The 25,647-nt window shown below is 39.1% G+C and overlaps 1 protein-coding gene across 1 annotated transcript in view; it reads left to right on the top strand.

The window, feature by feature from the left end:
- The window catches only part of vav3a (vav 3 guanine nucleotide exchange factor a), a 111,187-nt gene that overhangs the window by 65,144 nt on the left and 20,396 nt on the right, over window positions 1-25,647 (top strand). Inside the window, 11 exon segments of the mRNA XM_028569697.1 lie at window positions 383-469; window positions 576-661; window positions 1,839-1,867; window positions 1,870-1,970; window positions 7,856-7,965; window positions 12,119-12,220; window positions 15,395-15,486; window positions 17,539-17,561; window positions 19,150-19,168; window positions 22,792-22,922; window positions 25,104-25,169. Coding sequence (XP_028425498.1) covers window positions 383-469; window positions 576-661; window positions 1,839-1,867; window positions 1,870-1,970; window positions 7,856-7,965; window positions 12,119-12,220; window positions 15,395-15,486; window positions 17,539-17,561; window positions 19,150-19,168; window positions 22,792-22,922; window positions 25,104-25,169 — 846 coding nt within the window.

The following is a 25,647-nucleotide window of genomic DNA, read 5'->3' as shown; positions in this document are numbered from 1 at the left end:
GCAATATTGCTTTTTGGATTGTTGGTTAACTCCTATAGCTGCTATAAAAAATTGTGTAGGCTCACAAACATGACATAACATGATCATCTCCAAAAAGAGACTGTAAGAATTGCACTTCAATGCATCACGTCATCACATGTCCACAACTTTTGACATTACATAAATAAATGAGTCCACTAAATGCAGCATTTCTGCAGCAAGTCCTGATCATTGTGTATCTCTCAAAGGCTGCTCAGTTGCCCAATGTCATTTACAGTGTCAGCAAATAGTTACTTTTGAAAGAGAGAAAAACAGCACAAAAAGAAAGACAACCTGAGCACATAATGGGGAAAAAAATTGAAAAAGGAAAAAGGAAAGCCTTTGATTTCTGATTTGTTGACAGGACTTGGCTCAGTACGTCAACGAAGTCAAGCGAGACAATGAGACGTTGCGAGAAATAGATCAGTATCAGAAATCCATTGAAAACCTGGTAAGCCACCTGTTTCTTCCAAATAATTAGATGCTGATCTCATTTGGAAATTGCTTTTCTTCCTGTCAGATTACACCCCATCATTTCTCTGTCTCCTTGTCTGCAGAATCAGCCTCTGAGTAACTACGGGAGACCCAAAGGTGACGGGGAGGTACGGGTGGCCTCGGTGGACAAACGAGCTAAACAGGACAGGTGAGATGTCAGGTGACATGCTGGTAGTGACTGTAGCTTGACTAGAACCAGGTGCTGTGGTTGGAAAACTGCCACAGTATGTATTGCTTTAAGCCAAAGTGCTGTTAGAAACTAAACCTGTGTGTCTTGTAGGTGAAGAACAAAATAAAGTTAAGTACAAGTGTATGAGTTCCAGACAACCAGGCTGATAATGTGTACTAAATCTTAATTATTTCTATTATTATGTCAGAAATAATACTTTAAGTAGCTTTAAGTTAGTAATAATGTAAGGGACAAATGATTTTCCAAATTGCACTGGACAGAGTAACATGAATATACAGTGCTGCTTATGAGTATAGAAACCCATGCTAAAGTTGACTAAAAAGAGGAATAAAAAAATTATTTTGGAAATTGATCTTAATGACTTAATTAAAAAATTGAGGAAAAATCCAATCTTTAAGGACACCAATTTTCTTTGTGAATGAATGATGTATCGTAAATATATAAATGTTCTTCCTTAAAATACAGGGGGCATAAGTACACACACCCCTATGTTAAATTCCCATAGAGGCAGGCAGATGTTTATTTTTAAGGCCAGTTATTTCATGGATCCAGGATACTATGCATCCTGATAAAGATCCCTTGGCCTTTGGAATTAAAATAGCCCCACATCATCACATACCCTTCACCATACCTAGAGATTGGCATGGTTTTATGTCAGTTAGCCAAATGGTTTGATTTGCATTGAGAGATGATTTTATGGAAAGGAGCCCATGTCAGTTTCTAGGTATGGTGAAGGGTATGTGATGATGTGGGGCTATTTTAATTCCAAAGGCCAAGGGAACTTTACCAGGATGCATAGTATCCTGGATCCATGAAATAACTGGCCTTTAAAAATAAAATCTGCCTGCCTCTATGGGAATTTAACATAGGGGTGTTTATGCCCCCTGTATTTTAAGGAAGAACATTTATTTATTTACGATACATTATTCATTCACAAAGAAAAAAAAGGTGTTCTGAAAAAAAAGAAAGGTGTGTTGGATTTTATTTTAATTTTTTCAATTAAGGCATTAAGATCAATTTCCAAAAGATGATTTTTTTTATTCCTCTTTTTAGTCAACTTTAGCAGGGGTTCATATACTCATGAGCAGCACTGTATGCTGAATATGACTTTGACATGATGCTCTTTGAACCACAGGCACATCTTCCTGTTCGACGCCGCGGTGATCGTTGTAAGCGGCGAGGAGACAACTATGAGATGAAGGAAGTGATCGACCTGCACCTCTTCAAGATCACCAACAACCCAACATCGGACAAGGAGAACCGGAAGGTCCGCGCACACACACACACACACACACACACACACACACACACACACACACACGGAAATGGCTTCTATTGAGACACAGCCTTTTTAGTTGTGTTATTGTGGCATTTTGTCTGTGCTGAGTCTTTCTCTCCATGCCTAGTATCGCATTGCCAGACCTACCTCCATAGTGCTGTGGAGTAAGGTCTGGCTACACCATAGATACATTCTACAATAGGGAAAAAAAAAAATGCTCTGGGTTGTTTGCATTTCTTTAAACCAATCACAATCGTCTTGGGTGGTGCTAAGCTCCGGACGCAGCAACCGTGGCTCTGCAAAATAGTATGTGGAAGGAACTTTTGGTAGAACATTTGCATCCTGCAAAGGAAAACGCCACATACAAAATTAACTGAAGTTAAGTGTTCACATAATCCAGTAATGTGAGCTATTGAAATTAGCTGGATACATGGTTAAACATAATTTGCTCTTACCAGTGTATCACCGTGTGTGCTTCGTCCATAGCGGTCCTGCCAATCAGTCCCAACCAAAACGTCCCAGTTAGAGAGTAAATGCCGTAAACATATTCTTTGTAAATCTTTCCAATCATTCACTGAAAGACCCAAGCAAGCCTGCCTTGTTGCACAATTAAAATTTTCTTCAAAACCTGCCATTTTCAGCGTGTAACGAAGGGATTTTCAGAACGGCAACACACAGAGAGCAGAAGGTGAGGGGCAAAGCCTGTCAGGCTTTATATCCGAAATGTACTTCCGTTGATCTAGACTACTCCATGCCACAATGCAGAGGGTCCCCTACCAAAGAATAGGGTATAATAGGTCATGCTTAGGTGTTAAATCATTTCTAGAACGGGTTTAAGGGCCTGAATGTTGCTTCACTAACTTTTTTTATACCAACTAACAGCATCAATGATGGCTCTATTTTCCTTGGCTACTCAGTTATATTTAGCGGTGTCTGTAAGCCGTTGATTGCAGCCACTACTAATTAATGTTATTAGTTACACCTGTGTAAATGTTCGAAATAGCCACCGTTAGCATCAGCATGATTATCAGCAGTGTTTCTCACACACATAGTTGTTGTTTCTTTTTAAAGGTCATGTGGTATACCGAGATTTATTTCAGACAGTAAAAGTCAAGGAATTAAATCACACTTACTTCACTGCATCATTGAATTTGACAGATGTATGAAATCACAGAAAGAGATTGCACTGTAGTATTCAATCAGAAAATGAACATAGACTACACGTTGGGTATTGGAACTGTTCTGATTTAGTTAAGGACATGGCCAGGTCTGGATGCCCATGAGTAGGTCTCCCTGGTGAATTTCCCCTCCAGCATGTACATGCCATGGTACATGTGTGTCATGTTATAGATCTAGCAATCACCTTGGAAAAGATATTAGAACATCTTTCAGTCATTTCAGTTTTTTGTCTTTTTCTCTCCTGGCAGCAACACATGTCTTTGTCAACATTTAACTCAAAGAGTAACTACATTTCACTTTTGGCAAGGCTACGGTGATTATGTTTTACATCAGCCATGCAGCAACATTAGCCTGAATTTAATTAAGCTGAAGTGACAGGCATTTATTGCTCATATTTGCACAAACTATTGAATAATAATAATTCCATTTCATACTTTTTATTAATCTACAATTTACACTCTGTTGTTATTACACACACTTGAAATACACACACACACACATATGCATTTGTAAAATAGCTACATTATATAGCTAACTAAAGTTTCCTCAGAGTAAATCACTTGTACGTACAGTATGTGTGTCAGTATACACGTATGTGTGTGAGCGTGGCCTATCCTTTTGTCTGGTTTGCACACACACACACACACACACACACACACACACACACACAGGTCCTTTTACGTGAAACACATTTGTCTACTTCCTTATTGTGCTGCACACTGAAATCAGGACTCTAAGCAATGCAACATGGTCTTGAATATTAATCCAATGACAATTTCCCAGTAACTCTCGCAGCCAAATAGTTGTTCATTTTTACAGTTTTACACGTCTTCACACACATCACAGCTGAGAGGAAAGTGTAAAGCACACGTCTAATTTTATTATTTTAACCTAGAAGAAGGACGCTTCGGTTTCTCGGGTCTGATTGGTGGAGTTACTTTGAATCCTCACTGATTCAGGTCACTGACTGAAAAAGAAAATATGTCTTGAGCATTCAGCTTTTGAGTTTATGGTGTGTTCTCATTATTTATAAAAAGCAATAACCCACTTTAAGTGTGGATTTACAATGATTTTACAACAGCTTTTAATGACATTTAGTTTCACCCAGGGCTGTATGCCATGTCCAATCCTAATAGGACTAGAACAATGTAGCAAGCGTATTCTGCCTCGTACTTTCACTGTTGCTATAAAATACAGCATGTAAAAGTTAAAAACTAATAGCAGAACATACTTCTTAACATTCTGTAAAATAAAAAGCGCAAAACAAGCATCTCATATAACAACAAATCAGCTATAATGGAGGGAAGTCTTGCACTGTTGAATCCATTATTGCCTCTTTATAACTTGAGTCAGCAATGCTCAGAAACCATGTTGGACTCCTGACAAACCAATTAACAGCGCTCCTTCAGCATAATGAGCAGACATAACAATTTATCAGATAAACCCAAGTTCATAAAATTGAGTCAATATTGAATTAACTTGCTTTCTGATAGTATTTTTTTAAGCACCTGCACCAACATCTACACCCCACTGCTGCCTTTTGTGCCCTGAATCCCCTAATATGCTGCTAAAATGAACTACATGCAAACATATTTCCAGCTCATAATACAAACAACTAAATAATCACTGGAATATAATTTGATACATTGCTCGTTCCAGCACATGTTTTACATTGTCTTGCTCGTTCACCAGCATAATACTAAAAGTGTCAGACTAGAACAGTCTGCCTCCTCCCAGATGGTGTTATCATTAAACCTCGCTTTGGGCCTGACTACAAACACACACACACACACACACACACACACACACACACACACACACACAGAGACACACACGGTGAATACTAAGTGCCAAGTGGTGAAAAATATTGCCATTCATAATGAAGAATGATATCTAAGGTGTGCCAGGAAACAATGATTTGGGTAATAATGATTTTGTAAATAGCAGACATTAGTAGGCTTAGACCCATATGGGCTTATACAGTTTTTTTTATGAATCTTCAGCATCATTCACCTCTGACATGATGGATACGATGCAGTTTGTTTGATTACATATTTAGTACGGAAATGCCAAAGATGACAATGACTGTCTGAGGGAAGCAGCAATAGGAACCTCGATCATAGAAGCAAAATAATCACATTTACATGCAAGTCAAGTGGAGGTAAAACCAAACAAAGTCTAATTGTTGTACACAGAAGTAGGAAACGTGTGTGCCACCAATGGACTGTAGACATTTTTCATACTTAAGCTGATGGTTTGAGCCTTTGCTGCAGAGTTAAAGCTTCATATGCATTTCAACTGCCATAGTCACTATGTTTATAATAACATAAGACATCAAATTATGTGTAATGCGTAAGGTGTCGCTTATAACGATGAACCAACTGATAACCATCAGTCGACTCTGCGGCTCCATGCGGCTAAATGGAGCTGAAGTGTCTTTTTTGTTTGGGTTTTCAAGCACACAACTTTACTTTTGGTTTTGGTTCACTCTCACAGCATTGTTTTAGGCACACAGGCTATGTTAGTGACTAGCTGCTGAACAGTTATTTCCCTGAGGAGTTGGTGGAGACCAAAAACAGAGCTAAAAGTATGGCTTTACCGAATGTCTCTTTTTTTTCTTTTTTTTTTTTTTTTTTTTTACAATCAAAGCTTCTATTGAAGCTGGGAGATTCCAGCAGCATGTTCAATACCACAAGCTCTCTTAGCTTTTTTTTTAAGTTTAATTAACAAAATAAACTCACAAAATTTCAAGAAAAGAAATTTTCTTACACCTATTTTTCTTATTAAAACAGAAAGTATAACCTACACCTTCTGAATTGAAGTTTCACCGAACTAAGCCTACTTTATTTGCCTTGTTAACGCATCATAAAACACTCCAGTCAAACTTGACAGAAATAAAACTCAAAAAGTCTTGGTTAGTCTTTCCACTGTTCCAACAATCACCAACTCTCTCTCAATATCACCCAAAAAACAACTGGAGATGTACTCAGCCAATCGCACATATATTCGTTCAGTCGCCCAACACTAGCGCAGCACTGCAATGTTGATTTAGAATTTTAATGTCAAAGTTATGAATGAAGTTTCAAAGCTTTGAAAGAGTGAACGTTGGACTTACATTTGCCCAGGTGACAGATATATTACTCCAAATGTTGTTCAGTGTCTGCTGGATATGTAAATAGGCACCTGCTGGCATATGCTAACAAGTTCAACATATCAACTTCTGTTGCGTTTTCAACATGTTTCTGCTGCCCCCAAGTTGCCAAAAGAAACTGTAATTGCAGATTTAGTCTCCCATTGTCAGACCTTCCTCTACAGCGCTGCGGAGGAGGGTCCGGCTAGTCCACAAAGCATTCCAGGATGGGAGAAAAACGTTGTCCGTTCTTTAAACCAATCACAATCATCTTTGGTGGTGCTCAGCGCCGGACACAATGACTGCGCCTCTGCAAAATAGCCTCAGGAAGGAACTTATTTTAGTGGAACATGTGTACATTCAAAGGTTGTTTTAGTCAGGGTTTTTTTAAATTTTTTTCATTTCTGTTTTAGTCGTGCAACAAAAAAAGTCACATTGGACAGATAGTCTAGCTATCTGTCTGGATTTACCCTGCAGAGATCTGAGGAGCAGTTAACCATAGTCCTCATAAATCCACCAGAGTTTAAAATTACAACACAAAGAAAACAGAAGGTAACGGACATCTGACCGAAAAGAATGACATCAGGCACCGGAGCAATCCCGGAAGTGGAACGTCGTGGATATAGACTATTGCAGGTTTAATGTCAATAATGTTTCTGAAATAACAGGGGTTCACTTGGGGTTTAGGGTTAGGGGTAATGGACACACACGGTGAAAGACATGAGCAAGGATCAGATTAATTATATTTTAGGAAGATATACTTACATACTATATACTAAAAAAATACTTCACATGATCAGTCTGAATGTGCGATCCTTTTCAATTCCAAAGTTCTACCAAGCAAAAAAAAGACCTAAACTGACTGACAGAGAGACAGACCAACACTATCTCCTTCTCTTTACAAATTGGTTGCTCGAGATATCTTTGCTGAGCGTAAGTCTTGGGAATGCCTCTGTAAAGCGCTGCTTCCCTTTTCTCCTTTCTTTCAATAGAAAAAGATGAGCCTTTGCGCTTCCCTGACAGCACTGTGAGCTTGGCATGTTTTTAGCCTTCAGAGCTGAGTGTTAGAAGTTCAAAACCCCACCTAGGAGCCATAAAAAGTGCATCTCACAAGCATCTGTTGAGTGATGCCATCTAAAATAAACAGAGGCATGTGTTGACACAGAGGCTAATAGACTAATATTTAGCCTTTGAAGTGGGTAATGGTGGCTGATTACAGGCCCACTCACCACTTGGGTTCGTGCATGCTGTCTGATGCCCAGCAGTTATATGGCACAGCTACCTCACACTCGTTTCCTCTTCCCCTTCATGCTCTTCCTCTCTTTTGTCTCTGTCTGTCAGTTCTGCCGCCCTCCATCCCTTCAGCCTTTGTGCTTGCTCTCCCCAAGGTATCCATCTTTCATTTTGCATCTCTTTGTCTCCATCTGTCTCCCTGCACCCTGTCTCCTTCAGCACCTGCCCCCTTGTGCTCCGTTTGTCTTTCACTTGAATCCCTCAATTTATTTATGTCGCCGTTGTTTTATTTTCTGTCTGAAATGTGTGCGTTTTTTCTTTCCTGTTGCAGTGGTCCTATGGATTCTACCTCACTCATAACCAGGGCCAGAGCGGCTTTGAGTTCTTCTTCAAGACCAAAGAGCTGAAAAAGAAGTGGCTGGATCAGTTTGGCATGGCCATGTGAGTATGCGTCTTCTGTGTTCTGTGTTCATAAGAGCGTGATAAGAGTGTGTGCCTCTTTGTCCCAGCTGCATTCTGTCACAGCATCAAAACGCACACATCGCCCATCCTGTTATTCAAGTTAGACTTCATGTTACTTGATGATTTATGAGACACGCCACACTGGGACAAAAAGATGAGCAGATTATAAGTCGCTCACTTACTTTTAAAAGCAGAACCTGACTGAAACAAAATTTTTAATCCACTATTTGTTGAACATTTAGTACTTTATACTGATGTATAGATGACACAATTGGTTAAATTTTATTGCAGCATCAGGTTTGTGTAGTTAAACTGCAGCAACCAGTCTGCCTCCTGAAGTGGATCCAATTCAACTGACCTGACTGGGAAAATGGTGCCAAGAGTGACAAATGGAACTTTATTATTTCACTTTTAGAGCCAAGAAAGACAAATGTCTAATTGTCTCAAAGATATTTTACCAACCATTCTGTCTTTCACAGTGTTGACACATACAGGCCGGACGAGTTGTATAAGGTATACAATACCTGTAGAAGTAGATACCTAGATTAAGATTACTAAAGTAACTGAAGTCTAAAGCACAATCCATACAACATTGGACAAACATGTGGAAACTGTAAATGGTTTTAATCAGTGTAAAAAAAAAAGAAGAGTAAAGATCTTTTACCACAGGAAGGTTTGTGAAGATGTGGCTTGTTAGCTGAATTGTTGCATCAAGCTGGTGTTTGATCTAGAGCAGGGGGGCCAGGAGTCGCACAAGACTCAATTCTCTCATTCCAAACCATGAAATAAAGTTGCAATTCAATGAGATCAAAATCCTGTTCATCACGACCAAGGCGTGTACAGGAATTTGTCTTGTGAAATTGGCAGCGGAAAGATACTGACATCTTGCACAGTAAATTGGAACAGTACATGCTTACAAATAGTGCAGCAGGAGACATTTGAAGAGCTGTATAACCTCATCTGTGGTTCTTAAGAAACTTCCAAAAAAAGTTAAAAAAAAAAAGTGACCCTGATGATGTCATAGTGATGTTGTCAGGGTAACACCGGTTTGGTCCCGGAGACTGCAATACATAAACAGAAAACCTTCATTACAAACTGTAGGTGTGGAGTTTGAAAGATGTGTGCGTTTACCAGACATGGCTTTTTACAGGCAGCCTCGAAGGCAGCAGAGCGGAGCGATACAGTTCATTCCCTATAAGAACAGCGGTATGAGTGAAGTCTGCTGATGGCGGATGTCCACCGCTCTCCAAAAGTTACTCAGAGTGAACTTTTGGAGAGCAATAGCCAATGAGAGGGCAGACCCGTGAACGTGCCTCCAATATATTCTCCCGTGTATACACAAAGTCTGTATTTAACATTCCGTGCAAATTAAAAGAACGTGATTTTCCTATAGCCTAATTTATGATAAATCTCAGGATGTTAAAACAAAACAGCTATCTTGGCAGAGGGCTGCCCAGACAGTTGTTATTCCTGGTGAGTTTTTATATATATAACGTATTTGTTTTGGTAGTAGCATTGTAGTAACATGGTAGCAATGACAACTAGCTAGTCGCTATAGCGATACATATTTGAAATAAACAAAACACAACTTTTTAAGCGGCAGGGAAATGTAGGATCAAGTATTTTATTCTAAGAGATTATTATTATTCCCCTCGGGTTATTCCAGCCTCCGCTGCTTCTATTTTATCCATTCTTTTTGAAATGTATCTCCTTCATTAGGAAAACCACATCCAATCGTTTGCATCTGATGTGGATGACAATAGACAGATATTTAAAAGAAAAGGACCATATCAGCGAACTTAGATGTGTTCCACACACCGGAGACAAAAAGCAGCATCCTCCCAGTCCTCCTGCATTTTTCTTCAGCTAGAGCTGAGACACCCGTTATCAGATCCCTGGATGAACTGCCAGTGACAGCAGTGACAATCAGTTACGAGCTGTGGAGCTCTCAGGCAGGTGCAATTACACTGAAAATATAGAAATAGAGCCTGAGAAAAAAAAAGGAGAATAATGAGAAGAAAAATCTGTGAAATGACATGTTCAAGCTAAAAAAAAACAAAAAACAACAGGTCCTAACAGGAAGTGAAGAAGAGGATTAGGATAAGGAAGTGTGGCGTGAGACTGAGATAACAGGGGCTTTGGTTGATTCACTTTTGTGGCGGAATTAACGAGCTGCAAAAATAGAAAGACGTTGCCAGACAATCACATGCTCCCACAGCGATGCTTAATAGCTGATCTGTGACCAGTTGTTTTCTCACGTGCCGCCTTTACGTCCCACTGTTTGCTGCTTGACTGAGATTCAGCAGCCACAAAGGGGTAGGTAGAGCCACCGCTCCACAGACAGAAAGCAAGAAATGGAAACTGTTGCTTAGACAGCCGTGAGTGAGCACCCCAGTCCATCCTTGAAAGTCAGAGGAAGACTGCAAATGTAGTCATATTGTATTTCAGAGTTTCAAAGTCCTACCTCTCAGCGGACTGTACAAAGTTGCATCGGACGTCTTTAAAAGCACCAGCAGACAAAGAAATAGTGGAACTGGAGGAGGCCAGTCATACTCTCAAAGTCAAGTTGGAAGAAAAAGGAAGCTCAGGGGGTTTTATGAGGTTTTTTTTTGTCACATGCCATAGGAACATATTCAGTATTTTTCCAGTGTGATTATTTTTGTGGGACAAATGGACCTCCTTTCTTGTCAGCGGTATGCTATTCATAATTAAAAACAATCTTCCATACAAAGTGGATATAATGGTTGACCCATAGACTGTTAATATTAATAACAATGTAACATTATAACTAATAATATACAGTCTATGGGTTGACCCCAGCACAGAGGAGAGGACACCACTGAAGGTCTTCTTTCTTCTTTGACACGTTTGTCCTATTTTACAGAGAACACGTTGTAGCCCTTCAGTTTGACTTATTATTTCAGTTTCAAAATTAGCACCCGTGCATATTAAGCAAAACGCTTATGCAACAATGTCATCATGTCTACAGTAGCTATAATCATAACACTGAAAGACAAAGGAAAGGCCTCTTACATTTTAAACAAACAGGCATTTGTGCTACAGGCAAACTTGGGCAAATCCTGTCTCTTACTTTCATACACACACACACACACACACACACACACACACACACACACACACACACACACACACACACACATTCATCCATGTCCCAAGGGGCCAAGAATACTTCTGTGTTCACTTCAAGCAGACCTTGCCTGTCTATTTGCAATTCTCTCCTTTCCACTTCAAAGAACCGTATCAGTGGAAAGTTTGTTGACTATTGTAAGTGAAAAAAGAATTAATTTTTGCTTTGAAATTCATGTTTTCATCAAAGACCAAAGCTGTTTGAATACTCTAACAAAACGGGCAACAATTTTTTTCATTTTCATTCATTCATTTGGGCTCATCTCTTTGAAGTACAACCTACAATAGTGGTCACCATTTATTGTACTGTCAATTATAATAGATCTGTTCAGGGGCACAGAACAGCACATGCAGTACAATATTGTTAGTGTTACATATGATATAGGGAGCCTAAGTAGATATCATGTAATCATGCAAGTGTTTTGTATCATCATGTAGTAAGGCAGGTACATGAGCAGAGACTATATTAAACCCTCAGTGGTGCATTCAAGGACACTCCAACTTGCGATTTTGCGGACACTGCATTTTGAATGCAAGAAACAAGCACATTTGCATTATATCTATCTGAAATATTTAATTGTTTGTATTCTGGATCTGATTTTGACCCTTACTTCATAAACAAGAGAGTTTTTTGGAAAAAAGTCCCTACTTGAACTGCATTAGCATGTAATGATAGTAAGGTTACAGTGCTTTACTGTCATGGATCTCAACCAAGCTTCAACTTCCTGCAAGTTGTTTTTTAGGAAATCAGTCTAAAAAGTAATGGTATATTCAGAAAAGTTTTTTTTAACTTTGAGAATGTAAACACAGCGACGTGCAGACCAGTGTGAGTCCATCAAAATCAAAACACATCACACGTACATCATGCTTTATTCACCTACAAAACATATATGGTACAACCAACTTTTCGGAATATTCTTTATCAAATACTATCTGTCATGGTAACCCATCCACATCGCATGTTTGTTATGTATGTCTTGTTTAGATCCAACATTCGTCCTGAGAACGCCACTAACAACTCCCATGAGTTTAATATGCACACCTTCGAAAGGATCACATCCTGCAACTCTTGCCACATGCTGCTGAGGTAAGAGGCCTATTTTTATTCACACACACTGACACAGACAGACTGACAGACACACACACACACACACACACACACACACACACACACACACACACACACACACACACAGTGGAAGCAGCACAAAACCCTCTTCAAGGCTATCGTGAAACAGACAGACTGAGGACGAGACGTGGACCTTTTCCCTTCAAACATCTGTCAGTACTCCTTTGAAAGACCTCCACTCCTCCTATTCCTCTCCAATGTACCCTAACAATCTATTCGTCACTTTCCCTTGACTCCTCTCTTCCTCTGCACATGGCCTTAGTTACACAAAGTTTCTTTTGAATTTGCTGAATGGTATCGTCACCCAGAGGACTGCGCCTCACGGTCTTTCTCACAACGGGAAGGAATGAGTGGTTTCACCAAGCGAGGACCGTAACGCAAAATGTGTGTCACACTTCAGCACTTCAAGGCGATGGATGGGGAAAGGGGACAAGATTATTACACTGTGAATATACAGAGCCGGTCGCTGAATTCACCAACATTTTCTGAGGATATAATATAAGAAAAACAAGAATAATGCAGGGCAGGTCTCAAGAAGCATCTGAAGTATAGTGTGTCATTATTTTCTTGATTATTTCTCAAGTCTTTCTTTAAATAATGATTGGTCTTTTGGACTATTTCATTATAACTATTGTGCTAGATCTTTGGATTAACTTGAAAAGAAACAATAGAAATGTAACTTCTTATCTAATAGGCACCAAATATCAAATTTGCTTCATGAATCACGACAAATTAGTCAAGTGTTATTCTGTGATTTTGAGATGTGTATGCCATTATTTTATAAAACCTGCAGGACAAATCTGAGATCATGTGTACTACACTGGTACTCAGAGTACTTTTAATGTTTTATGATAAGATATATACCGTATATACAGTATAAGAGCACAGGCCTTGCTGAGGTATTGTGTCATTAATCAGAAAACATGCTACGAACATATGAATGTTCAGTAACGTATATTTACGTTAATCTGAAAGGGAAATCTTAGGCAAACCTTTTTCCTTTCATGTGATTTCATATAAATTGTGAAGGAGTGGTGTCCTATTGATTTAAATTCACTGCTCTGACATCCTGCACCAATGCAACACACACCCTGTAGTTATGAACTGCGCAAAAAAACTATTAATAGTGTACCTGCATGTGAAGAGGTTAAACAGACAATTAGCTGGTGAGCAGAGCAAAGCAGCCTTTACTTTCATGTCATTTTAATTAGGGCCTCTGAGATGGTTATGTAAATAAAAACAGAACTACTCACTGCTGCTGCTTCAATCTCTGTGTGTGCGTGTGCGCGTGTGCGTGTGCGTGTGTGTGTGTGCGTGTGTGTGTGTGCGTGTGCGTGTGTGCGTGTGCGTGCATGTGCATTTTACACCAAGAATTTCAGTGTTTTCTTTTCAGTAGTTATTAGATATGAGCTGATGCAGATTTTTTGGTCTTGAATAGCTCAAAGTGAAACTTATTAGAATTACCTGCTGTATGCCATCTACCTGCCACACCTGCACTAACGTCAGTATACAATCATGCTCAAAATAGCAATGTTGTAATGCTGATGTTTAGTAGGTATGATGTGTTGCCCATATTAGTTTAGCATGTTACCATGCTAACATTAGCTAATAAGCACTAAACACAATGTACAGCTGAGATTGATTGAAATTAGAATTAGTTTAGCAGGTAGTTGGTAGGCTACTTTGGTCAGCAAAAGATTTTGACAAATTACATTTTTGACCTGATGGTGGCATTAGATGAAATATTAAGGCAGGGATTCCCAACATGCGGTACTTGTACCCCAGAGGGTAGTTCTGCTGTTGCCAGGGGGTAAGATTGTAGAGTATACTAATTTGAAAAAAATTATTAGTTTTTATGATTATTAATTTAAAGAATATATATGCATATTAAGTCAGCTGTAACATCTGAACACTACATGTTAAAGTTATATAATGAGTGATGAGTTTGTAAAAACAGTTAGCAAGCAAACATAAGTTCAAACAGGTAGCTAAAATGTATAAATGTAAACAGTAGAATATAGTATGGACTAAACAGTTAAAATAATTAGCTTAAAGTAATGGGAAAATGTTTTAAATACTTAGCTAAAAGGAATGGATAAACGGTTTAAATAGTTAGCTAAAGGTGATGGATAAATGGTTTAAATAGTTAGCTTAAAGTAATGGGTAAATAGTTTAAATAGTTAGCATGAAGTATTGGATAAGCGGCTTAATCGGTTAGCTAAAAGTAGCCTACAGAACTAAAAGTTCACATAAGTAGCTTAAAGTCATGGATAAACGTTTGCCGACTGTGCTGACTAAACCAACTTAAATATTGACTGTTCAATTTTATGAAAAAAGGAACAATATTTACTTGTATATAATAAATAGTGTTATATATTTGGAACATACATTGGGAATCAATAAAGGGGTGAGGGGGGGGGCAAGGTGGAGGGTGGTGGTGTGGCCTTGACCAACTGCCACTTTGCTCGTTTGAAAGCCATGATGTCTCTCTCTCATGGGTGGACCAAATTCTCTGGGCGGGCAAAGCAGAGAAAGAGGAGGTAGCCTTGCTCCTTATGACATCATAAGGAGCAAGATTCCAGATCGGCCCATCTGAGCTTTCATTTTCTCAAAGGCAGAGCAGGATACCCAGGCCTCGGTTTACACCTATCACCATTTCTAGCCACTGGGGGACCATAGGCAGGCTGGGGGAACGCATATTAATGTAAAAAAAAAAAAAAAAGTCATAAAGTGACAGTTTCATGCCATGGGACCTTTAACCTCTTAGTGACACAAGAGGAAATCAGGGGATCGCCAAAGTCATTAGGATTCACCATCTTGGGAACCATGATTGTCATCTCATGGCTATCCATTCAATAGTGGTAGAGATATTTCAGTCTAAACCAACCATAGAGCCACGACGCTAGGTTGGCTAAAAATCCAGGTGTAGGTTTCCAAACTTTTGGCCCTTCTTAAAATGTTAGAAAATGTCACAGCCATTTCTACATAATATTACATTTTTTGACTGCAGCTTGGATGCTCACTTTCCTATAAGCATAACAGTAATTTAGCTATTCTTTGCATTAATATACTGCTACTACTGTGTGTATACTATCAAGCAATCCATGCCTTGTCTTGTTCATCTGTCTGCAGGGGTATCTTTAACCAGGGCTACCTGTGCTCCAAGTGTGGTTTAGGCGCCCATAAAGAATGCCTGGGCCGCTTTGGCAGCTGTGGAAAAACAGGTAACACACTACTGCTTTGTACAAATAAAAGTAAAGTATCTCACTTTATTGCACACACTCATATCAGGCACATCTAGTCTGCAATAATTCTGCAGTTAACAATTTGTCACTGAACAAAGTGACAAGGGACACATTAAATGTAATCGTATGAACACAACTGCACTTTTATACTGTAGCAGTATGAACATAATGACAGATGACAAATATTAAACATGATGTATGATAGTCTTGTGACTAATTATGGGTATGAGGGAGATTTCTTTCACTGTGACTTTGTTGAGTTGTGGAATTGTGGGACTCTAAATAAATAACAACTTTATAAGTGTCCTTATTTTTTACCAACCAAGGTTATCCAAGTATTCGATCCGTATTGCAGAAATTCATTCAGCTATTCAAAGCTCCCCCACTTCTCTGGGTGGTTCTGACACTTCCGAGCACCTTAAAGGCAATGTCACTGTGTATCATTGTACCCATCCCTTAAGCTTAATAGTAGTTTTACTGAAGAGTTTTATGAAACTCCTGACTTTTTTTATTATGCCCCTATTGTGCATCTGTCACTCAGCTCCCTGAGCAGGAGCACTGACAGCTCCGAGAGAAATGGTGGGAATACTTCAGACACGTGGAATAAAAAGAAAGCCTTCAGAAACTAGCTTAGCATGTCCTTTGTGTGTGTGCGTGTGTGTGTGTGTGTGTGTGTGTGTGTGTGTGTGTGTGTAAGAGAGAGAGAACGAGAGAGACAGAGAGAAAGAAAGAGAAAGAGCGTAAAGAAAAAACTAAATTCATACTTTTTGTTTGTGGAAGTTCTCTAGGTCTTGAAAGTGCATGCTTGTGTTCTCATGGCACCAAAACTCTGCACAATGTTTTTTTTTTTTTTTTTTTTGTAAAGCAAGCGAGTGTGCAGGTTTTACTGTTACAACCTGCAACACTGCGTGTCACAATTGTGCGTGTTTATCTGTATTCCTCGTGGCAAGCTGCCAGCTCCTGTTGGACCGGCCATCTGTCATGGTGCCATCAGGTCGCAGAGGCAATAACACCACTGCCAGGCCCACCCGGGCACAGTGTGTACCTGAGTAGATTTGGGTGACACCGGCGGCGAGAGTGGGTGAAGACTGGGGTGTCGGTTTGAATTCCCCCTCTTATTACTCCACACAGTATCCACTCTCTGCTGGTACAGTACAGGAAAATGTGCAGGGACAGGACTAATACTTTTGAACCTACTAGAAAAAGTATTTTAAGAAATCTAAAACTAGTAGATGTAGGCTATAAAAAAACAGTAATGGGAGGCATCACTTTTTGCTGACGTCCATTTGACAACATGGAACTTTATTCACTCTAATGGTCAGAAAGCCACCACAATGTCTGCATGTAGAGATATTGTCAATACACAAGCAGGGCTGCACAAACACACAATCACAGCATCACAGTATAGGGTTATACTAGATAAGCCATTGTTTTCCTGAATTTGTCTCTGTTATCAGCTGCCTCGCCAGGTGTTTGCGTAACAGGTGAAGGTTCACTTGAGGAACAACAGGCCTGCTGAGGTGTGTGTGTGTGTGTGTGTGTGTGTGTGCATGTGTGCGTGTGTGTGTGTGTGTGTGTGTGTGTGTGTGTGCACAGGTATATAGTATATATAGTGTTATATTAGTGGCAGGTATATATTAGTGGCTTTCGGCCACCTGGCCCGTTTGTGACTGTGAAGGTATGTGTATGCTTATGCAATTGCTCTGTTTGTACAGGTACAGGAGTACTTGTGTGTGCAAAGGTGTGTGTTGGTGTGTGTCTAGGGGGTGTAACCCGTCCCTCAGGGAGCCAATGAAAGAAACTGGTGGAGCAAAAACCTCAGGTTTGCCCCCCCCCACGCCTCGTTACCTCCTCTACCCCTGGCTGTCAGGTAGTGGCAGCACAGCAAAACAAAGCGAACCACGGTCAGACACGAGTGTCGGCTTTCTCCACTAATGAGGGAGTGTTGCCTTGTACCGACGAGTGTGTGCAAGTGTTTGCGTGCACCCGCTAACCTGTCATTCACTATGCCTGTTCTCAAACTTCTTTCAGATCCCGGCTCCGTCAGAAGTCAGGTGAGCTGCTGCTGCTGCTGCTGTATGTGTGTGTGTGTGTGTGTGTGTGTGTGTGTGTGTGTGTCTGTATGTCCATGTTGATGCGTATACTGTCTCGCTATGTCTGCGGTTCGCCTCCTCTCCAAAGCTTTGCTGCACTTTGAAGACTGCTCTCTCCTGCAGCTATTTGCCAAGGAGACTCCAATTGACTTTACTTACTGCAGCCTTCCTGACACCAGAAACGAGAATGTTTTTGCAGATTTACCCAGAGATGTCTCTGCTGTTTCAGAAACTCCTGTTGGCTTTACTGCTACAATGATCAAAAGTGTCCCTAAGCAGGAAATTAAACTATAATTATGCCAAAAACTGTAGCTACAACTGCACTGTGCAGGTAAGATGTGTATCTCATCAGCAAAAAAAAAACACAAAACTGGGGTGAAATTGACTTGAATTGAAAGTGTCCCTGTTGCTCTGAGTTTATTTCTGGTGTCAGGTACTGTATAGTTACTAATAAGAAGTGTTTTTGTGCAGATAAAGTGCTCAACACAAACTCAAAATGCAACATTCAAACTTTTTTTAGCAGAAACCTTTCGACTAACTGCTCTGTTGCAATGTACACAAAAAGTATGCATGAATACAGTGTGTTGTATTGTTGTTATTATTGATAGAAGCAGTAGTACTACTAGTGTATGTTGTATGGAAATACTTCAGAACGCCACCATTGGCTTCATGCAGTTTTCCAATTTTTTTTTTTTTTCCAGAAACCCAAAATCAAACAAAATGTCATGAACTGCTAAAAATATCTGTATTTGCCCATACAAAATCACATCAGTTTAAACTTTCTTCAACTTTGAAATATATATGCTGCAGCGGGGCACACAGTAGCTTGCCTGTAGCGTCAGTGAATGCGATATGGGTTTTAATATGTTATGAAGTGTCGTCCAGGCCAGGCCTGCTGCAGTTGGCCTGTATACTGTAGGTTAGATGGCAGGCTGGGTTAAAATCTGAATTCTGTGTGTGTAGCTTATTATTGATTTAGTAGGTTATAAGGTAGTAGAAGGGGAGGCAGGTTGCACTGACTTTGGATGACTTGAGATTAGGTCTGGGCAATATATCAATGTTATATTGATATTGCAATATTAGACTAGATGTCATCTTAGATTTTGGATATCGTAATATGGTAATTGGTGTCTTTTCCTGGTTTTACAGGCTGCATTACATTGAAGTGACGTAATTTTCTGAATTTACCAGACTGTTCTAGCTGTTCTAGTATTTACTAAATCATTAAATTATTTATCAAAAATCTTATTGTGTAAAAAACATTTTTGTTAAAGCACCAATAGTCAACCATACAATATCGTCGCAATATCGACATCTAGGTATTTGGTCAAGAATATCATGATATTTGATTTTCTCTATATCGCCAGCGCTACTTGAGATGTTTCACCGTGGCAGTGATTTGTGTGTGCTTGTGATGGAGAAATTGATGAATGAACTAGTGATCAATGGAGAAAAAAGATCCAAACATTTGTGTTTAAATGTGCATGTGTATATCTGTGATCATACATGTGCCTTTTCAGTGTGTAATTCTCTGTGTGTATTTTTTCAGGGTAAAGATAAAGATCCAGGTGAGGAATTAAGAGCACAACACAACAGCAGACATCCTCTCACCTCACACACACACACACACACACACACACACACACACATACACACACCTCTCTTTTCTCACTGGCAGTGTTTATATGCATAGAGGCAGCCGCTACTGAGACAAATTACCAGATTTTAGAATGCAATCCATGCGTTAATACTGGATATCAGCATGCTGCAAGCATGCGCTGATATCAGCTTTTAGAAAAAATACATTTTTAAAATGACTGAAAAGGTATTTTTTGCCACATTCTTTCTAGATGGTTCTCATTTAACCCAACTATATAATTGGCTTCATGTTATAATTGTAATGATTTTACTTTAAGATATTTAACTTTTTATTTTTTATTTATTACAAGAGTGCAGGAGTAAAGAATGTTAAGAACGTAAATTTACATCTGCTTGCATATGATGCAATTCTACGTGTTAGTATATTTAATGAGGACAAATAAAAAATAGTAGAGATAAAAAAGAAAAGAAAAAAAGAAGGGATAGATTGAGAAAAAGAAATAAAGTAGGCTAGTGTGATGGTGCCCATACATATACACATATACAGTATATATACACATGTATACATACACACATATATACGTACATATGTGTACATACCTACAGTTTCTATGTGTCTTTAGTGGCTGAATCTTCCAGTATTGTTTAATTATAATCCTCATATTTAATCCATTTATTCCACTGTTTGAAACAGTATTATTCTTGATCTTGATTGAATGCTGTTTACATAAGACTTCCAGTTCCATAAAGGTGGTGTAGGTTTTAACCAGTTACTAGTTATCTGTTTCATAGCAGCAACTCTGAGTTTCCTGTATATCTGTGTATTTCTAATGTGAGTTCAGATGGTGAGATATTATATTCATTCCTGATTAACCCGATGATTATTTTTGCAAATAATGGTTAAGTCTAAAAAATTAGAAGTTAGAAGATAGCGAAAAATGCTCCTCCCAAGTTCAAAGAGCCACATGTGACTTCTTTACATTGCTTAATTTTGTCTGAACAATAGTCCAAAACACAAAGATATTCAATTTCTAGTACTCTGTATCCTTCTTCTCACATGGGTAGAAAAATCTATTAATATACATTTTGTTTTAGGGATACACCTATATGTTACATTAAGATTAGTATCAAATCCTTCTCTTGTTATAGTGGTGTATGGATTCTGTTTAGTCTGTTCTCACAACTAATTCATTTTACTTCTGTTTTTCTTTTCATTTCAACCCCCCCCCACACACACACACACACATATGGTATAACAACCTCAATAAACCAGGAAAAATAAAATACTTCCCTCTATCAAGTTGATTGTCTGGATTGGCAATTGGGCCTGCATGAATTGCTACTGGCATGGTGTCATAATTGTGTGCCCTGGTATCAGATGTAACCTGGCTAAGTCAGAGAAAAGGCCACACCTTGCAGCTATTAACTGGTTTTATCATTGCAGCCGAGACTCCATCTATGACAATGAAAGGCTTGTAAACATTACAGTTGAATAAAACAAAAATATAATGCATAAAAAAGAACGCGACTGGGTGTTTACAGTAAATGCAGGAGATATAGCCATCGTATTTCTGCCTCCCTCCTCCTGTGGCTTTCTGTCTCTCAATCTTTCTCCAATAGAATATGAATAACATGCAGCAAAACCTTTGCATCGTGTGTGTGTGTGTGTGTGTGTGTGTGTGTGTGTGTGTGTGTGTGTGTGTGTGTGTGTGTGTGTGCCTACACCACACCGAGGGCCTTTAATCGCTCATAAACCTGGCTTCAACACTCATTTTTCCACCCCTCCATCTATTATGCTGCAGAAAATCATTTCTGACTGAAGACGCATTAAAATCAATAGGCATTTGATTGCCCCAGCCTTTGGCGTTTCATAATATTCCGACGCCGCTCTCTTTGTCTGTTTTCAAAGGTGCACTAACACTTGGCTTGTCCTTGTGTGGATAGGAATGCAATTCATGCCCCCAAGACTCAATTCTCCATGGCCCTGTGTCTTTAGAAGTCCTATTCAGGCAGGCTGGCACATGTCAGGCTGCCAGCCTCAGTGCTACAGTGCTGGAACAGTCCCTGAAAGAGAAGCAAGCCAGATATAGATGTTTTACCTTTCAATACAATGTTGTTGACGTCTCTATTATTTGCCTTAAGCCTTTACCCTTTTCTTCAGGCTCTCATGCGAATTCCCTTTTCTCATATTGTATCTCTGCACAACACTATCGCCAAACAATGAGATATGGACTTGGGATTTCTTTGCCATGGGTGGGTGCTTCATAACAGACGTGTTAGAATTCAATTTCAGTGATTTCTTGGTGAATAATGGGATCAACGTTGGCCATTGTGCAAAATCAAATAGCGCTGACTGAGGTCATTCCAACAAAGACATTCAGCCTGATTAAAATGCACCTCTTCAAGTGCCAGTGCAAACCTGTAATACTGTGTAATATATTAGCTGTGGAGGAATATGCTTCAATTCGTCTTTGCACTGGTAAATGTTGCAGGTTAGGAAAAGTTCATATTTCAACTATGAGCTTAAATGTAGCCCATTAAAAGGATGGGAAATGGCGACAGCGTCTCCAAAGACAATATCATTACCAAGCATAGTGTACTGAAAAACCATTAATTCTTTATTGTAAATGTGATCAGGACTAGTTTTTTTTTATTCAATCTCAATAATGAAAAAACAAACAGAAGTTGACTTTAATTGAAATTTCCAAATGAATTCCCCCCAGGAGGCCAGAATCCATCGTGCAGCAGTAAACAGCGTCCCCACGGAAACTCACTCCTGCTTATCTCTTATCTTATCTTATCGAGCCTGATAACCTGCCACGCACCAGAGTGCACTGTTGCTTATCCGTAATATGATAATGGGTCCAAATGTATTGCAAAGTCTGTACACTGCAGACAATGGGTGTGTTTGTGTGTGTGTGTGTATACATGAACAGTATACTCCCTCTTATTACCACCTATAACAGGGCCACGAATAGTTTAGTAGAGCAAAGACGCACATTTAGAATGGCAAACATGCCCTTTTAGACCTGAGGTCATACAGTACAGTACAGTACATGCTGACATATTCACACAGATAGAGACAGTCTCGTTTCCAGCCAGACATTCATGACTGAAGAAATTGAGCCAAAGAAGTCTAAGAGTTATTATATTCGTCCTCCTCAACTCATAAGCTGCTTAAATCTACATTTTAAAAGTTTGGTTAAATCGTCACAATACATCAATGATTCACATGTTGAATGTGAATTAATAGAGACAATTAAATTCACTTTATTTCAAACCCATGGTCCATGGAAAAAAATGTAATCATTACATATATAGTAGACAAATACAAACATAAAAAACAAGTAATTGATCCATATAAACCCATCACCACCACTTCTTACTTTAAGAACATGTAATTCATTATTATGTATTATACAATAAAGTAAATAGGGACAAATGCTTTATTTAGTTAACGTCTATTTTTTAAATAGAAACATGTTTTTGTTGAAAACAATGTTTTAGGTACAGTGAATATTGACAAGGCAGATTTGTTTGAAGCCCAAACAGTATGCAGGAATTAACTGTCTGTATCCTATCCCTTTCGCAGGTCTGCCCAAGATGCTGGTAATCAGGAGCTACTTTGGTGTGCCTAGCCCTGCGTCTGGTCCAGCACTGAGCATCCAGACAGGCGACATCATTGAATTAATCTGTGCCGACCTGCACAGCCCCTGGTGGCAGGTCAGACCTCACACTATCTGTAATCACATCTTTCACAACACTAAAAAAAGACCTACTGTATTTAAATCTCTCCTTTCCTCCACTTGTCAGACCATCTAACCCTCACACTGACCTTATATTCTGTAATAGGGTTCGAGTGATGTATCGGTTGGTCAGTTCTGCCTTCCTATTATAGGTCAGATCTGGTTTAGTCAGCATGGTTCACTTTTTAATAAATGGATTTTGCACTAATGTCGTGTGTATCAACTTCCTCATCAGTTAAAAATATGTTTATGCAGACGTCCTACTGTAAGTTGGAAATGTTATACCTGTGACTGTGCCTTGTCAAAATAGCATTCCAGTTGTATTTCTGGCTAAAAATAGCGCAGGTAATTTGGACTGTCTTGCTAACAAGCTTCATGGGAAAATCCCATTCTTAGTAACATGTATACACACACAGCAGAGCCATTCTTATAAGGAAGTTAAACTCCCCCACACAGTTTGTTTTATACAACAATTACTGTAATGTGACAACACGTGATTAAAACTTCACTGGCGGAGAAAAGCTTTTTTTTTTTTAAATCTGATGCATTGTTGTGTAGTAGTCACTTACAGTGTGTGTGTTTTAGAGGCTGAATCATCATCATAATTATAATGAGATTTTACCAGAGGTCTGAAAAAGGCATTGCATTGACATGAATTACTGTACAATTGTATTATAAACAGACATGTAATGAGGAAACCAATGAATCTTATAGTACTTAATACAAAACAGATAAAATAGATAAAGAATTAAATTATCTCGGTGTAAAAGCTGAACTGGAGGCAGCTAGAGCCCCATAGTCAGCAAACATTCAATATCCATCGCCTTTGTAGCCAGCAGACCATAATCATTTCTGTTCTGGGGGATGCGTGGAAAAATTGAATCGATCACAGTAATTTCATTTCGTTCAACAGCAACCATCTGTTTACTCTGTCAGTGTTAGCTATACTCATTCTCACACTGTTAGCAAGGATGCAGCAGAAAGCAAGGCTTTCCACAAGGACTGATAAAATAAAATGTCCTGAGTTAGCAGCCATGTGACAGGCGACGGCCACAAAACCATCACAATGGGTTTAGCTGGTCGTGTGCTACTTGTGCCTCTCAGATTACGGCTGTGTCTATAAAACACCTCAATTCCTCATTTACTATTCCCTGTGATATAACACTTGTTTTCAGTGTATAAAATATGGGAGTTCTCGGAACCCCCCCAGCTCCATTTAACCCAGAGAATCCCTTAAACTTCAAAATCAAATTTTTTATGTAATACATTAACATTTCTCTCCATATTTGGAAAAAAAAGCCTCGTACTTAATTCCAATTGGCTACATATAAAGTCAACATGCAAAACATAAGCCCTCATTGCGGCCTTTAAACTACATTAGGATGATGTAATGTAAATAAAAATAGCTTTTCTAGGCTGTGGAAGAGTTGTAATTGTAAATGTAAATTAAAATGCATTACAATTCACAAATTGGCAGCAAGGCTGACTGGTGTCTCATAATACATCCAGTTTAACAGGGCTAATCGTTAAACCGAAAACACTAGAATTTATGGTTTGACATCGTCGAGCCAACACTGTAGAATTGATGAGCGTGCACAATACCATAGAATATTTGTCTTTATTATTCTTTTGTATCTTTTTAGTTCAGGCAGCGTGTAGGCCTAAAATATATTGTAGGGGATTAAGCTCAATAGGACAATGTATTATTAACGATAACGCATTTACTCTTGCTCACTGTAACAGCAGTATCTGCACAAAACTCTTAATCTGAATAATTTTGAGCCTTCATTTCTTTTCTGGACTCTATGATTGGATTATTGGCCCAAATATTTTGTCAGTGCACAGAACAAAAACAGCATCGTCAACCGACAGCGCCTGAGTCAGTCAGAAGAAGATAACTGCCCTAAGGCCTCCCTATTAATACCAACAAAGTCTCCCCAGTGTTGATAAATCAAGGTACTGAGCTTAATCAAGAGCCATCACCATAGGAGGAACAAGAAACTCTTCCTCTTTCCCTCTTCCTGCAAGCTATTATTTCAACAATAGTTATCTAGGGCTGTACATTTACACTGCTCTGTGTTGCAAGCTAATTGTTTTTGAATAATGGAGACAAAGTCAGCCACATGTACATAACGCAATTATCTCTCTGTGGTTTCAGGGCAAAATCCTGACGACGAAAGAGGTTGGCTTCTTTCCAAGCAACGCTGTGAAGCCTTGCCCATGTGTAAGCAGCCTTTCCTTGTATTCCTTTGCTACATGAGGGCCTTTTGTAGCAGCTTGTGTTGGACTACATGTATTTACTAGCAGTCTAGTGACGTGAGGATGGTTGGGGATTTGTGAGGGGTTGTAGGGTATTTTACCTGGCATGAGAAGAAAAAAAAGCCCAGTGTTTTTTTATGTTCTGAGCACAAGGAACATGTGTTGTCTGATGAGATAAAAGTGGTTTACTGTCTAGTTCACTTTATCAATAAGAAACAAAGAAAAAAAAAAAAAAGTCTTATAAGGAGCACACACACTCATCCACATTGTGCCGACTTGCGCATAGGGCCATATAGCATATGGTTAGGGTTAGGGTTAGAGAATATACAGACCATGCAATAATTTATATTGTGCAAACTACTGAGAGGGAGGAATACTAGTGTGTATTGTTTTCACTGACTTAACCGTGTATCAATTGCTTGTTTTTGTTCCTTCCTTGTGTG

This window comes from Perca flavescens, chromosome 22, assembly GCF_004354835.1.
Source record: "Perca flavescens isolate YP-PL-M2 chromosome 22, PFLA_1.0, whole genome shotgun sequence".
NCBI classification, from domain to species: Eukaryota; Metazoa; Chordata; class Actinopteri; order Perciformes; family Percidae; genus Perca; species Perca flavescens.
Note: the sequence above shows the minus strand (reverse complement) of the source record. Positions and strands in the feature narration are given on the sequence as shown.